General features: G+C 37.0%; 1 protein-coding gene across 1 annotated transcript in view; it reads left to right on the forward strand.

Annotated features, from left to right (window-relative positions):
• Nucleotides 1-14,766, forward strand: part of ARHGAP15 (Rho GTPase activating protein 15) — a 596,409-nt gene that overhangs the window by 110,230 nt on the left and 471,413 nt on the right. Inside the window, exon 6 of the mRNA XM_026510055.4 lies at nt 10,254-10,343. Coding sequence (XP_026365840.1) covers nt 10,254-10,343 — 90 coding nt within the window. The remainder of the gene's footprint in view (nt 1-10,253; nt 10,344-14,766) is intronic.

The following is a 14,766-nucleotide window of genomic DNA, read 5'->3' on the forward strand; positions in this document are numbered from 1 at the left end:
CCATTAACCACAATAAATTCTGTATCTTACACAATTTTTAATAACCACAAAAATCTATGAAATTGATAGGATGCTTTATAAATGGATAATAGCTTACTGTCCAATAAACCTCACCTTAGGCTCTCTCAGAAAACTATTTTAATTATGAAGTTTGACTCTCTGTGGTTTATCATTTTGGTCAATGTAATGCATCTGATTTAGAGTTTGCATTTCTCTAAGATAAAATAGGCTTTTACTCCACAGTGCATTTTGAGATTAAATGAATATATGTATTTGGTCTTTCTTAACAGTTCACTACTGAGTTGAAATGCTCTGGGAAGTAGTATACCATATCAGGTAGAATAAGTCAGACCACCCGGGTTGAAAATCCCAGGTTCACACTTTATTTTATTTATTTATTTTTTATTTTATTTATTTATTTATTTGAGAGAGAGAGAGAAAGAAAAAAAGAGAGCACGAGCAGGGGAGGGGGGGGGGGAGGGGCAGAGGGAGAAGCAGACTCCCCGCTGAGCAAGGAGCCCGATTCAGGGTTTGATGCTGGGCTTGATCCCAGGACTCTGGGATCACGATCTGAGCTGAAGGCAGATGTTTAACTGACTGAGCCACTCAGGCGCCCCATCAGGTTCACATTTTATTTATTCTTATAGTCCTTGGATTTTTCAACTGCAGTGTGAGGTTTATAGGACTACCTCCCTCAGACAGTTATTGTGAGATTATGTGAGAAAACTGATATAACGTGCCTGGCACATAGCAATGATAAATACTAATTATATTTATTGTGATTGTTGTTATTACAACATGGAGCAATAGCGTATAGTGGCTAAGAGAAAAGTCATTGGAACCGAATAGAATTGGAATCAGATGCCCCAATTGCCACTTAATGGCAGTGTACGTAAAATCCCTGTCTTCATTTTTCTTAATATAAAGACTTTGGTTAGGGGAACATATCCTGCTGTCCAAATCCAATCCAGAATTTCTGTGGAATCTCATTTCTTACTCATACCACAGTCCGAAACAGGTATTCCTAGTCAGTTTTCTGCTATACGGGGCTTCTCCCATCTTTTGGTTCTGCAAACTCCTAGTGGCATCTGAGGGAAAGGTAGAGAGAAACGACCTGCTCCTTAAAGCCATAAGCCCAGAAGTGCCTCACATCGGTCTTGCTCCCATTCCAGTGATGGCAGTGGGTAATGTGGCCACATGTTGATGCAGAGGGGGCTGGGAAAAAATGGAGTCCCTGGCTGGTGAGCTGCTTCCCTGTGACAACGCACATTTTGGTGTAACGCTATTCATCTCTGCCACAAGGATCAATGATCTCAGCCCCGATTCTCCAGAGAACAAGGCCCGAATTTCGTGCCCATCCTTTATTTGGAAGGCATGAATCCATGATTTAGAGAGTGAGGCACAAAGGAAGAGAGGCAGGAAATGACGGGGGAATAGTGGAGGAGCTGTGCCATCAAGCAGGCTGCTACTCCAGTGAACCTCAAAGAGACACAGAGAATCACTGGGCAGCTGCAGCACTTGACTTAGAAAGAAGCCGCAGGTAAGCTGTTGGGAGAAAGCGTGAGGCAGTCTGCGGGACAGGGGGAGATCCGGATGGAGGAGAGGAATTTATCTGCTATGTTTCTTCTCATTTCCTGCTTCCCTTTGGCTAAAGTTCACCACCAAGTCTTCACTGCCTGCATCATATGTGCCCTGGGCACACCTTTGGATGGCTACTCAGAAAGCCAGATCCTATGCCTTGTAAAGTGGCATTTTATACAAATCTGGAAGTGGATGAGGAACCGAAAGCCTGTCTGCACTCTGGCAGTCAGGAGAGAGGGCCTCGAATTCCAGAAAGGTGACTGGCAATCCTCAGGAAGTGGGGCCAAATGGGTTCAAGCAGGCTGCTTATCTGCAGAGACAGCTGAGGTAGACTGACAGGATGAGGGTCTAGGTAAGGACTTGGGGGGAGCACTTGAGGCAGCAAAAATGTGTCCAAGCTAGTCACCCTGCAAAATGAAATAGCTTTTTTTATGTAATGCAAATGGAAGACAGTATCAGCATACAACAGAAGTAGACCAAATAGAAACTAATGTATTTATTCTGGCAAGATTTGGATTCAGAACTAAATGCAATATATCTGTTCATTTCTTGAAAAGGAGAGCATACTTTTTCCTCAAAAAACAAACAAAAAAACCAAATGCATAACATTCTAGTGCCCAAAGTCACCAACAAAGGTTTGCTTTTCTGAAAATCTGGTTTGATTTGGTCTTGTATATACGGAGAAATTTCACTGTAGAAACAATTTCAGTTATTATTAACATCATTTATATTCATATACATAAAACCCACATCTTACAATCCAAGTATCGTCTTCTGTGTTGACAGCGGCCATACTTTAGACATTAATAAGATCAGGTATCCATTCAGCACTCTTTCCTAAATCATTTTGCCCAAATGAGAATTTATAAGTGAGTTTTATCCTCCTCCATGAATGATTTTCCAGAATCAAAACCAGTTATGTGATAAAACTTAATTCCTCTAAACAGATTTTGTGTTTCATGTTTCAAACTGATAAGGACAATCTGAGTCTATATTCTGGAATAGCAATTAATCCAAAATAAAAAATGATAGCTAATAACCTGTTTCATAAAATCTGAGCCGTGTTTTGTTTCGTTTTGTTTTTTTTTTGTAACCCCATCCAGTGATAAGGGTAGGATAATGAGTGGTCCAGTGATTTGTTGCTTACACACATGCCCAGTCTTCCTCATGGAAAATGCCATCAAGCAAAAGAGCATCTGGCCTTTGATATTTTCTTAATGTGCATTAAAGGGCCCCAAATTTCCCATAAAAAATGGAAAACATAATCACAAAGTTTTAATCTAAGTCAGAGAAAAATATAGAGAGGATACCCTGTCAGCTATCATTGGGGAATAGTAAAGACAGACTAAAAGAATAATAAAAATCAGAAGTGGACAAGACCCAGGATCCATTTTTAATGACTTCACATTGCTCCAACAAAGAGGTTTTTATATTTTATTGTCCAGAAGCAGAACTTTTAAATAATTCTATTTAAATATTTTAAAATCAGTCATTTATATTTTAAGTTTACCCTAGAAGAGATATGATAAGTACACTCTTAGATTCAAATCCAAATTTAGTCAATTTTTAAAAAGTGTATTTTTATAATGATGTACAATATGATCCATTGGCATCATGCAGTTCATTAGCAGACTTTTTCTTGTGTTTTATAGCTGTAGAATCAGAAATATGTTTTCTATTAAAGGATTCTTTAATTTCAGCCTTTTTGAATAAAATCTTGACAGTCTTCCAAATAAATTCGACAACTTTTCTGAAAAACTTGTTCCAATGTTTAACAATGTTTAAATTCTGAAAATTTTTCCTTCTAATAAATCTGAGTCCTTAGCATTGTTCTTCAAGCCTAGGTCTTTCTGCTTTAGCCTTGTAACAATGAACTACTGAGCAGGATCATTTTTATATAGTCCTCTGTCAATGTATCTCAGATTTCTCTTCTTGAAGCTGATATATTTATTTACTTGAATTTTACCCAAATCACTTTAATTTTGTCTGGTATACTTCTGAATTGATCCCAAACTCTATCATCTGCTTTGATGGAGACATAAGGTCATTTCCTAATACAGATCAATGTGAATGGGAATATTGTGTTTTAATTTTGTAAACTATTAAGTTACATTTTGTAAATTATCTCATTTTGTAAACTATTATCCTGAGATATGTTATTTATTTCATAAGGAATCTGGAAATTTTCCACTGTAATTCTCTATTGGGTAACAAAAAGAATTGTAACAAAATGGATTTTAGAATTGGGGAGATGGGGGGAAGGAGAGACTGGACCTGGAGAGCTAAAGGAACACTTCATGGAGATTATTTTGGAGTTATATCATCAAAACGAGCCAGAGTGGGTCAAAGAAAAATAAATGTGTCCCAGATGAAAAGGGGGCATCCAACATATAGAGTTGTGAAACCATGGTGCATATTGGAATTGCCATGAATTTAGCATGGTTGGTTGTAGAAGAAGGGGGGATGAAAGGAACTCAGAGGATGGTTGGGGAATGATGTAAAGGAGCTTATATACCCTACTGACAGATTTGTACATTATCATGTAGATAATAAGTTTTCCAGAAGAGATATAGTAAGATTGGTGTTCTAAAGAAAAAAGTCAAAATGTAGAGAATGAAATGAAATGATTTTGTGTGGCCCCAGAGGAAACAGTGAGAGAATTCAGATGAGAAAAAGTAAGAGCTTAAATGAGGCTGTGGTTATGATATGAAGACGATGGAGCTCTTTCTGGAATTCAGGCTCTGTATTGTTTGCTTGTAAGTGGTACAGGAAAGGGAAGAATTGAGAGAGTGAAGGTTGTGAAATGGATAAAGGGATGATTAAGCAAGACAAACAATAGAGAAAAGGGGACAAGGCTGAGAAGACAGTGATTTCATTGAGGTGTCTGTGCTAAATCCTAATGGTGGTTAGTTAGAAAACACAGTTCTAGTATATAAGTGAGAGCTGGGGGCCAGAGGAAAAACTGAGGAGTCAACATGTCCCAAGTGATGGATCAGACCAGAAGCAAGACCAAACCCATAGGAAACATATAAACTACAAGAAATAATGATGGTCTAGAACAGTAAACTAGGGATTACCAATACTTAAGAAGTGGGAAGAGGAAGATAATTCATTGAAAGAAACAGAGGAGGGAGAGTATAAAAGGTGAAATAAAAATTTAGAGAGAAAATATCTCCGTAGCTGAGGGGCAGAGAGTTTTAAGGAAAAGGAGCAGAACCTAACAGTCCAAAGTTCAAGTAGAAGGATGATTGGGAGAGAAGGCATCAGACTGTTTTTGTTGACCCTCATGGTTAAAACATTTTAGATTAGTTAAGGAAGGTAGTAAAACCTGCAGTGGGTTGAGAAGAGAATGAAACATGAGCAAGCAGAGAATGTGACTGCAGAAAATTCAAGAATCCTGGCAATCATGGAAGATAAATAGGTAAGATTGAGAATAAGCAAGGTTGTGGGGTTGATGCTTGCATATGCTTATGTATTTTTTTGAACAGGAGTGACTTGAGTGTGGCTGCGGGCTAAAGGATGTAATCCGTTTGAGAGAGCGAGGTTGAAAATGTAGGAGAAAAGAGACAACTCAGAAAATGAGGAACAGGATTGGATAGAATTAGGATCCAGAGAGGAAAAGCCTTGGGCTGAAGGAGTGTCTCTTCCTCTGAGGCAGAAGATGACATGCTAGTGAGTGGATCATGCACTGTATGGCAACAACAGACCAGGAGATTTTGATGTTCAGAGATACCACTGTCATGCCAGGCATGGGAGTTCATTAGACAGGAGGACCAGAATCACGGGCGCAGATCCAAATTTCCAGAAGCCAGAACAGAATATGGGAAATGATGACACTTACAAGGAAGAGATTGAAAATGTTAATTCTCATCATGTGACCTAGTAGGAGCAAAAGCTAGGTATGGAGAGGAGGTCACGTATTGTGTTGTGATCAAGAACTTGGGACTTGGAGTCAGAGGACTGTGAGTTCTTACCTCAGCTCAGGCATACATTAAGTGTGTGAGCTTAGGAAAGGCACTTAACAACTCCCTGCTTGAGTGTCTCCACATTGTTAAGTTGAAGGTAATGGTAACAACAAAACTGTTGTAAGGAATAAATGAGAAATTGATATAAAGCTTTCAGAGGGCATGACATACAGGGATTTATTAAAGTTTATGTTTGTATGTTTGTTCATTTTGATTACACGGACTATGAAAGTAGGAAGAATGGTGAATGTTCTATCTCAAGGGCTGTATGATCTTCGCAAATTAGGAGAACACCATTTGATGGGCCACTGGAAAGGGGTGAAGCTTTGGGAGAGAGGTGTTATGAGGAAGAATAGAAAGTGACTAGGAACACACAAAAAAGTTTGCTAAGTGTTGATGACATTGGTCTTGGCAATGTTTTCATGGATATGTTATGTGTCCTTAACACATAAGGGTTTTTGTTGTTGTTGTTGTTTGTTTTTTGTTTTTGTCTTTTCCTAAGTAGAGTTAAAAACCCAGCTGAAGAAAGTGGCCATTATCTGTAATGTTACTACACTGAGTAGTCAAAAGTTATTTATCCAGAATTAAGGGATATGAGGAAAATGGTAGAAGAAGGAAAAGTGGATTAAAGAGTGGAGTAGATCATCGCATGGGGGAGAGCAAAAGAGTGAGAGATGGGGGAGCATTGAAGTGGCTGCTGAGTTGGAGACATAGGCCTGTTCATAGAAGGAAGTAAAACCAGGAAGGGCATGGAGGGGTGCATAAAAGGTCTGGTGATTCAAGTCACATCAAAAGCAAATGTAACAGGGTAGGAGTAATGAAAACTCAGAACATGGGATTTGTTAGATGAAAAGCAGAATGAAGATGGCCGAAGTGGAGAGGAGGTGAAACAGTGGAGTCATGAAGAATGTGTGAGTCAAGGTCAGGGTCATGGGAGGTGACTGAATGATGGGCAGAGTTCAGATTGAGATAAATCCAAGACAGTTCCAAAGCCATGGGATTTAGTGTATGATGCTGATGAGAAGAGTGGCAGAGCTGGGTGGTGAGAACTCTGAAAAAGCTTAGATTGCTTTTTCCCCATAGAAAGAGTGTCTACTGAAAATTATATAGAGTCTTAAGCTGGTACGGGATTCCAAAAGGAAGAGTGAGTATCTTCTTTACCTCTGGAGTCCCAGTGCCCAACACAGTGGCTAAGACATTGATGTATAATACTTGTGCAATTAATGTCTATTGAATGATTCTATGAAATACTGGGTTCAATCCACATGAGTCTTTTAAACTGTTTTTCACTTTTCCATATCAAAGCAAAGACTGCTTAAGAATTAAACCAAATATAAATCTTAATTGTTATAACATGGGGAATTTTTAGATGCCCAAACCTTCCTTCCAAAGCACAAAAGCAAGTTGCATTTTGGTATTTTTCCTTCATTTATGAATTCAGCAAATATTCATTGAACAACAACTCTGTGCCAGGCACGGTTCCATACATCGGGAAAAATAGTGGAGGAAAAGGCACACCAGGCCCCAGCTCAGGGAGCTTAATTTTAGTGGGAGAAAAACAGACAGCATATAAAAATATAAATGTTAATTTCAGCTAGGAAGAAGGCTGCGTTGAAATTAAAACAAGTAGTGAGATAGAGAGTAAGCTGGAAGACAGCTCCCTTTTATATAAGACAGCCAGAGAAGACCTCTGACAAAGGTGACATTTATCTGGGACCTGATGGATAAGAAGGAGTCAACCATGTAAAGATTGGGAGGTATTCCAGGTAAACAGGTGGTGTAAAGGCCCAATGGGAAGATCGGGTTTAACAGAGAAGGACAGAAATGAGACCAGTATGTCTGCACTAGGGTCTAATAAGAAAGTCATATCTTTTCCCACAATGTTACATGTGTTAACATGAATGTAATGGTGGAGTATATTCAATTTTCAAGGACTGCACAGTGGTTAGAGCAGACTCTGGAGTGACACTGCCCTCATTTGACTCAGGCTCCTCCTTTTCTACCTTTTCTACCTGGGTTACATTGGGAAAGTATACCTAACTGTTCTGGCATATTATTACCTGTAACATGGCGATAATAATAGTATCTACCTCATACAGTTGTTAAAAGAATTAAGTGAATTGATAGTGGTAAAACAAAAAGGTGCTTGGCACATTAAAAGTGTTTCTTCTGTGAAATAATTTCACCTTTTTTCCCTGAATGCATTCTATGGGAAAGATAATCTCTTTTGCTACATACTCTTAATGATAATTTCTGTTGATTCTGAGTATCCCATAATCCAATTAACTGTAGAAGAAGCAGGTTGTTTTCATTTTTCTACGTCATAAATCACTCGACAATGAACATTGTTATCATGCTTTGAGATTTTCCACAATAGTGATCACCTGCGTGGCAGAGTGTGAGTGAACCTGTAAAAATATTTCACTGACTGAGCATCTGTAAGAGGCATCCTCATCTTGACTGGCTTCTCATGATTTTCCTACCAGATAGCAGAGAGAAGATACACTATTGATGGCTGTCCTGCCAGCTGAATTTATCCTGAAGGGAAGTTAAGCTTGGCTCATTCAAAGCTTCCCCTCCCAAGAAAATTTTATTGAGTTGCCAAAAATAAAAATAAGAACAACTCACAATTTACTGTAACCCCCCCCCCAATATTTCTAGCCTTTCTGAAAAAAAAAATAGTCTATTTCTATTAAACTGATAGATTTGGACATACTGGCACCGAGGCAACAATTGTGAACAGATTTCTTATAGCATCTTCGCCATTCTTCCATAATTTCATGTTTTATTTATTTGTTTTTTAAAGAACTATTTATTTGAGAAAGAGAGAGGGAGGGAGTGGGGGGAGGGTCAGAGGGAGAGAGAGAATCCCCAATAGGCCCTCCACTGAGTGAGGAGCCGGACATGGTGCTCAATCAGATGGCCCCAAGATCTTGACCTGAGCCTAAATCAAGAGTCAGTTCACCTAACCAACTGAGCCCCCATGAACCCCCTTAATTTCATGTTTTAAAGTAAAGTTCATACTGTTAAAATATTGTCTAAAATATCATAAGCCTCTTCGACTAAAATTTAAAACTATTCTATGGAAAATTGTTTGAGAAAAATACTGAATTTATAGAGAAAACGAGAGTAGCTCAGAACATCTGAAAATAGTTGGAGTCTTTGAAATATGGCATCACTTTCTTTGAAAATAGAGAAATTTCCCAAACAAGCGAGCTTTTGTTTAATGTATTGAGTTCTGCAAATTTAAAGTTACATAAATATGATACCCTTGAATCAAATTAAAATAAGAAGAAGCAGGGTGCCCAGGTGGCTCAGTCAGTTAAGCATCTGCCTTCGGTTCAGGTTGTGATCCCACGGTCCTGGGATTGAGCCCCCATAGGGCTCCCTGCTCAGCAGGTAGTCTACTTTTCCTTCTCCCTGCTTGTGTTCTCTCTTTCTATCACATAAATAAATAAAAATCTTAAAAAATAAAATATGAAGAAACAAATATAGATAATATCCCCACTAATTAATTATTATGAATTACTGAAGTTTTAGGTAACATCCACATTGTATCAGGCAAAAGGAAGCACATGCTATAATCTATTTGGTCTAAATTAACTTTATTAAATACAAATATACATCTACTCACATGTATAGTCTTAAAAGTCTGAAAAATGAACTTCTAAAAGGCACACAGTTAGCACCTAATAAATATTTATTAAATTTGGGTTTTTTTCAGGTTTATGGACATATAAATGACAACACTGTGTAAGTTTAAGGTGTACTGAGTGGTGACTTGATGTATGCATTTATTGTGAAATAATTACGTTAAAATCAGTTTACACATCTACTACGTCACATAGTTGTGTGTGTGTGTGTATGTGGTGAGAAAACTTAAAATCTACTCTCCTAGCAACTTTCAATTATACAGTACAGTGTTAACTATAGTCGCCATGTTGTGCAATTGATCTTGAGAACTTATTCATCTTCAAACTAAAATTTTGTACCCTTTTTTTTAAAGATCTTATTTATTTTGAGAAAGAGACAGTACGAGTGGGAGGAGGGGCAGAGGCAGAGGGATAAAGAGACTCTCAAGCAGACTCCATGCTGAGTGTGGAGTCCAACGTGGGGCTCGATCACACTACCATGTGATCACCACCTGAGCCGAAACCAAAAGTCGGATGCTTAACCGACTGAGCCAGCCAGATGATCCCTAAAAGTTTGTACCTTTAACCAACATCTCCCTATTTCCCCAGCCCCTGGTAACCACTCTGTTTCTAGGAGTTTGACTTTTTGAGATTCCACATATAAGTGAGATCACGCAGTATTTGTCGTCTTCTGTCTGACGGACTTCACTTAGTAACACCCTTAAGTTTCATCCATATTGTTGCAGATAGCAGGATTGCCTTCTTTTTTCGGGCTGAATAATTTTTCCACGTGGATCGATATTTATATCTGCATCTATATTTGTATCTACATGTCATTTTCTTTATCTATTCCTCTGTCAACAGACATTTAGGGGGTTGCCATGTCTTGGCTATTGTAAATAATGCTGCAATGATCACGAGGGGGCAGATATGTCTTTGAAACTAGAAAAAACAAAAAAAAGAAAGGCTTTACACTATAAATATGTATAGCTGATAATTCAATAAACTTTTATTTTTCCTGACATGCATCACCAGTGATGTATGCTTTTTATCCTTATTTCAATTTTGTTTACAGAAAACTGGGCACAAACCAGAAAGTGTGGATTTGTGTGGAGCACATATTGAATGGGCCAAGGAAAAATCAAGCAGAAAGAACGTCTTTCAGGTAAGAATGTTACATATATTAAATTTGTGCCTATTACTTCTAAATCTGAGCTCTCGACATATACTTCCTTATTGTGATGTTTTCATGTGCATGGACCAGTTGTTCAAAGGTCACTGTGAAAAACTGATTTCGCCTCCTTGTTGAATTTTGGTTTGTTTTGTGCCTTTTCCTTGGTTACTGGTCGCTATCTGAATAGAAAATATATATGTGTCTGGATTAATTCTACACTCAAAGTCATTGAATGTTGCATTGTATTTGATAACTGTTTGGGGTTCAAACCTAGAGTGTTTGACTTAAATAGATTTATTGTAGAACTTTCAGATATAAACTTCTTACATTCATTTCCATTCCTGCCCCTAGTCATACATTACATTTACCAATGTAATTTAGGGGGATGGAAAGAGCTGAACAGCTATAGAAATTGGATATTTTTGTATTGCATAATTTAATTTTGGGGAAAAAATAACTATGATTAATAATTTCAATCATGTTCCATTGAATGGAAAGAACCAGATGAGATCCTTGAAAGAAAGGAAATGAGAAAACTGAATATTTCATATATGATGTTACTAAGATCCCTTTGGCAATTAATAACTTTAAATTATGGAGGCTTATCTTTTTCCATCTTTATGTGAGATTTAACTTACTTTTATATTTTCAAAGTAACCAATAATTTTCTAGGTATATTTTAGAATTTATATCATTTAGTAGCCAGGAACTAGATTATTATAATTACTATATTAAATGCCTCCTAAGACCATTTTGGCTCTTGAAAAAAGGTCAATTCCATTCTTAAATGCATCCGTGAAATTAATATATTGGGTCTTATAGAAGTGTAGGTGACATTTCCTATCTGAACTCTCACTGGGGAGAAAAAAACTGGTTTCCAGTTCTGCATTTCCCAGATGCTAATACAGGTCTACCAAATAAACTGGACCCATGTCAACATTTCTAGAACAAATTATTTTTCTGGTTCCGCTTTTATTCTATTCAGGCATTCATTTTTTATATGCTGGAGATTTATTTCTTTTTACCAAAAGAGAGAAAGAAAGAAAGAAGAAAAAAAGTAAAGAAAACTAAACATACTTGCCTAGAAATCAAAAGACTAAGTTTAGCCAAAAGTGATTAGAATCTGAATTTAAAGAATAAAGAAAAGAAAAATAAATTTTGTTTTGAAGAGAGGAATTGTAAATCAGTGATACAGCCTGTCTCCCAATTTCTTACTCTTTTTGTTATTCTGTGATAAATAAAAAAAAATTAGAGGTCATATTCCTAGCTTTTATGAAAACCATGACGATCAGTATGAAGAGTTCTGAACTAGGTTAGGTGAGTTAAGTGGTGTTGGTGTACTATGTATTATGAGTTTAGCATCCTTGTCCTCAGGTCATAAAATAAAGACATTAAAATTTGACATTGGCATAATTCTTGGACAATAAAAACTCTTGGAGTTGGTCTAAGATAGCCTTTTTCAGTTCCTTCTGTTAGTCTTTTGAAAAGTTAAGTTAGCTCAAAAACAAGGAGGATAGTCAAATATATACAATGTATATAGGATTGCAGATATGAAAGATGAATATTTATGCATAATTTTACATAGCTTCGAACATAATATATGTAGATATATATTTAAGCCACCTGTATTGATGATATGTATGATAATATATATTAATGTTATGAGATCGACCTTTCCTTATATGACTCACTTCCTCCTGCTATAATTTTTCCCTGTTTTTCATATTTCTACAAGTAGGTACTTCTAAAGATATTAAAAAAACAAGCAAACTAACCAACTAACTATTCTCTATTTTGGTAGCTTTTTGGAGTAGTTTTGCCAGCTACTGTTTGTAAGGTACCTAAGCAGCTTATGGGACCTCAGTGTTCTTACATACAGCTTAACTCTTTTGGTCTTGTACCCTTGTCGTTTAGAGAAACAGGAAAGAAGTGATTATAAGGATGCTGTGAATAACAAAGTTAAAGATTCCAATTTCATTTCCTGCTTCATTCTTTTTGGGATGAATCATGTGGTTTTCTTGTCATGCTGACATCTTTTCATTACCCAAACTCACGAACTTAGGTAAAATTTACTAATACGTATCCATAGATACAGACTATGAGGGTAAACCCTTTGAGAGGAACAATATAAACAGCTTTTATAGTTCTGTTAACGAAAAAGCATAGGCAAGGATTTGCCAGAGAGCTAAATCTCGATGACTTGCATCAATATTTGATTAGATACTAGCTGGTCTAACTCTCAAATGATCAGAATAAACATGATTAAATCTCAAAAACATGGTATTAAGGCATTGTTGGGTGTTTGAGTGTGTGTGTACAAGGGTTTCATTACCTACAGAATAATGAAGTGTTTCTTCCTGACGGGAAAAGACCATCATAGCCTCAGCTGATGTGCTACATCAGAAATAGCTTTAAAATTCCGAGTTTGAATTAGGCTTGGTGTTCAATCTCAGTCTATGAATTATAGATTACAGATAGCGAATGACTATTGAGATTTTTGGTTCAAGAAAAATCAAAGAAGAGCAAAATTAGAAATAATTTAAAATTTGAAATCTGTCTTTTAAAAGTTGATGGATTAGCAATTATATGCCACATAATTACAACGTCTGTAGAGAAGTCGAACTTAACATGAATAGGAAAACAAATAAAAAATTATGCGCCTGAAAGACTCGTAAACACACACCTGCGACTCACACACACAAAATGGAAGGATTTCATTTGTCTCGTTCATTTGTATATGCCATTTGGACATTTAAGTCGTTCATTTTCTTTTTGTATTAAAAGCCAAACTTCCTTCAGAGTGAAAGTCTTACTAAACTCTTGATGTAGATTCAATCTTACTTGATTGGTATATGGTAACATAAGAGCGACCATATTAATTAAGTTTTAAGGTTTGGTATTCAACAACTCTCAGTAAGTCAGAGTGATGCTCGCTGACTGATTTCAAGAACATCTGCCTGTTTTATAACAGAAAACTCTGTGGCCTAATCGGTACTTCTTAATAATAAATGATATATTTTTTTAAAAAATCATTAGCATACTGCATGGTGACTAACATAACATAATAAAAAATAAAAAAATAAAAATCATTAGCAGCTTCTATAATAAACTATGTATAGACAAGTCCTAATACGTGTTTCAAATGTATGATTGTGGTATAATGTTATGTGTGTCCACGTACATATCTACGTCTAATTAGCTTGCCTTAGGAAACAGAATGACCATTTCCATACGCGTACACACAAACACAGAAAGACATTTTGTCCTTACAAAAGGTCAAGCAAATTCTAAGTTATATCAGTAAATGTTCATTGCTGCTAACCTGCGTTTAATTCTGCATTTAGCATAATTGTCAAGGACCATCACAAGTTTGATGTAGCTTGAGAAAGCATTTAGCAACCGAGTGATTTGTAATGAACTGTGGTACAAGTTTTCTTAGTTAACTTAAGAGGAGCGCGAGGTCTTCATCAGGGAAAGAGTGAATAAAAAGATTTATGTTCAAATCACATGTTTTAAACATTCCTGCTAAGTGCTAGTTTGCTCTTTGGTGTTTAGCCTGAAATTTAAAGCACTGCGGATTAAAAGGATTACAACATAATCTTAAATAATCCTAAATGTCATTTACAGAGAGATAGTTGTAATAACTAAATAAAACCGTGTTGCAGGATGGCAGTATTGTCAGGCGGCTTCTGCGACACTCGTGGCGCTCGGGCACCTTCTTCTCTTTCTTGGCCGGAACAGCCCGCACTTAACAAAGCTTTTCAGTGGGAAGTTCAACTGAGCAAATGGCTGCAAGGGGATTTAAAACAACAAGTCAATTTTTTTAACCATTAGTATCTTCCTGTTTCAAAGTTGAAGGAACATTTTCACTCCGGTTTCCTTCCTTCCTTCAAACCAAGGGCTCTCTCTGAGTTCCATATTTTTGAAAGTCAGGGGAAGGGAGTTCATGACACGGAGATCAAATCCATAGAGGCTCCCTCTCTAAAACATTGACCACCTCCAAAGAGCTACCCCCTTATTAAATAGAGGGTGGTCCCAAGCACTGGAACTAATGCCAGCCCGTTTAGCTTAGCACGTGTGTACTCTTCCCTCTTGTGTAAATGAGTTTTGTCTCCTCACAGAGAACACAAAGAAAGAGGCTGTATGACATACTGCTTTGTATTTATTACACCAGAGGGCTGGACTCTTTTCAATTCATTCAATGGTTATTGCTAAGGCTAGATTGGCATTCTGTTGGCTAAAAAAAAATAATTCACTGTCAGAAAATCTTAGGAAATTGTGTCCACAATATAGGTTCTGTCCTCCAAGATGATATCCAGAGTGTCCACTCTATTCCCTTTTGTAAATGGCGTAAAGGATAAGAAACATGCTATCTGTCCTGTGGTCCTTTTCATTACAACCTATATGACAGTTG

The sequence above is a fragment of the Ursus arctos genome, unplaced genomic scaffold (assembly GCF_023065955.2).
Source record: "Ursus arctos isolate Adak ecotype North America unplaced genomic scaffold, UrsArc2.0 scaffold_1, whole genome shotgun sequence".
NCBI classification, from domain to species: domain Eukaryota; kingdom Metazoa; phylum Chordata; class Mammalia; order Carnivora; family Ursidae; genus Ursus; species Ursus arctos.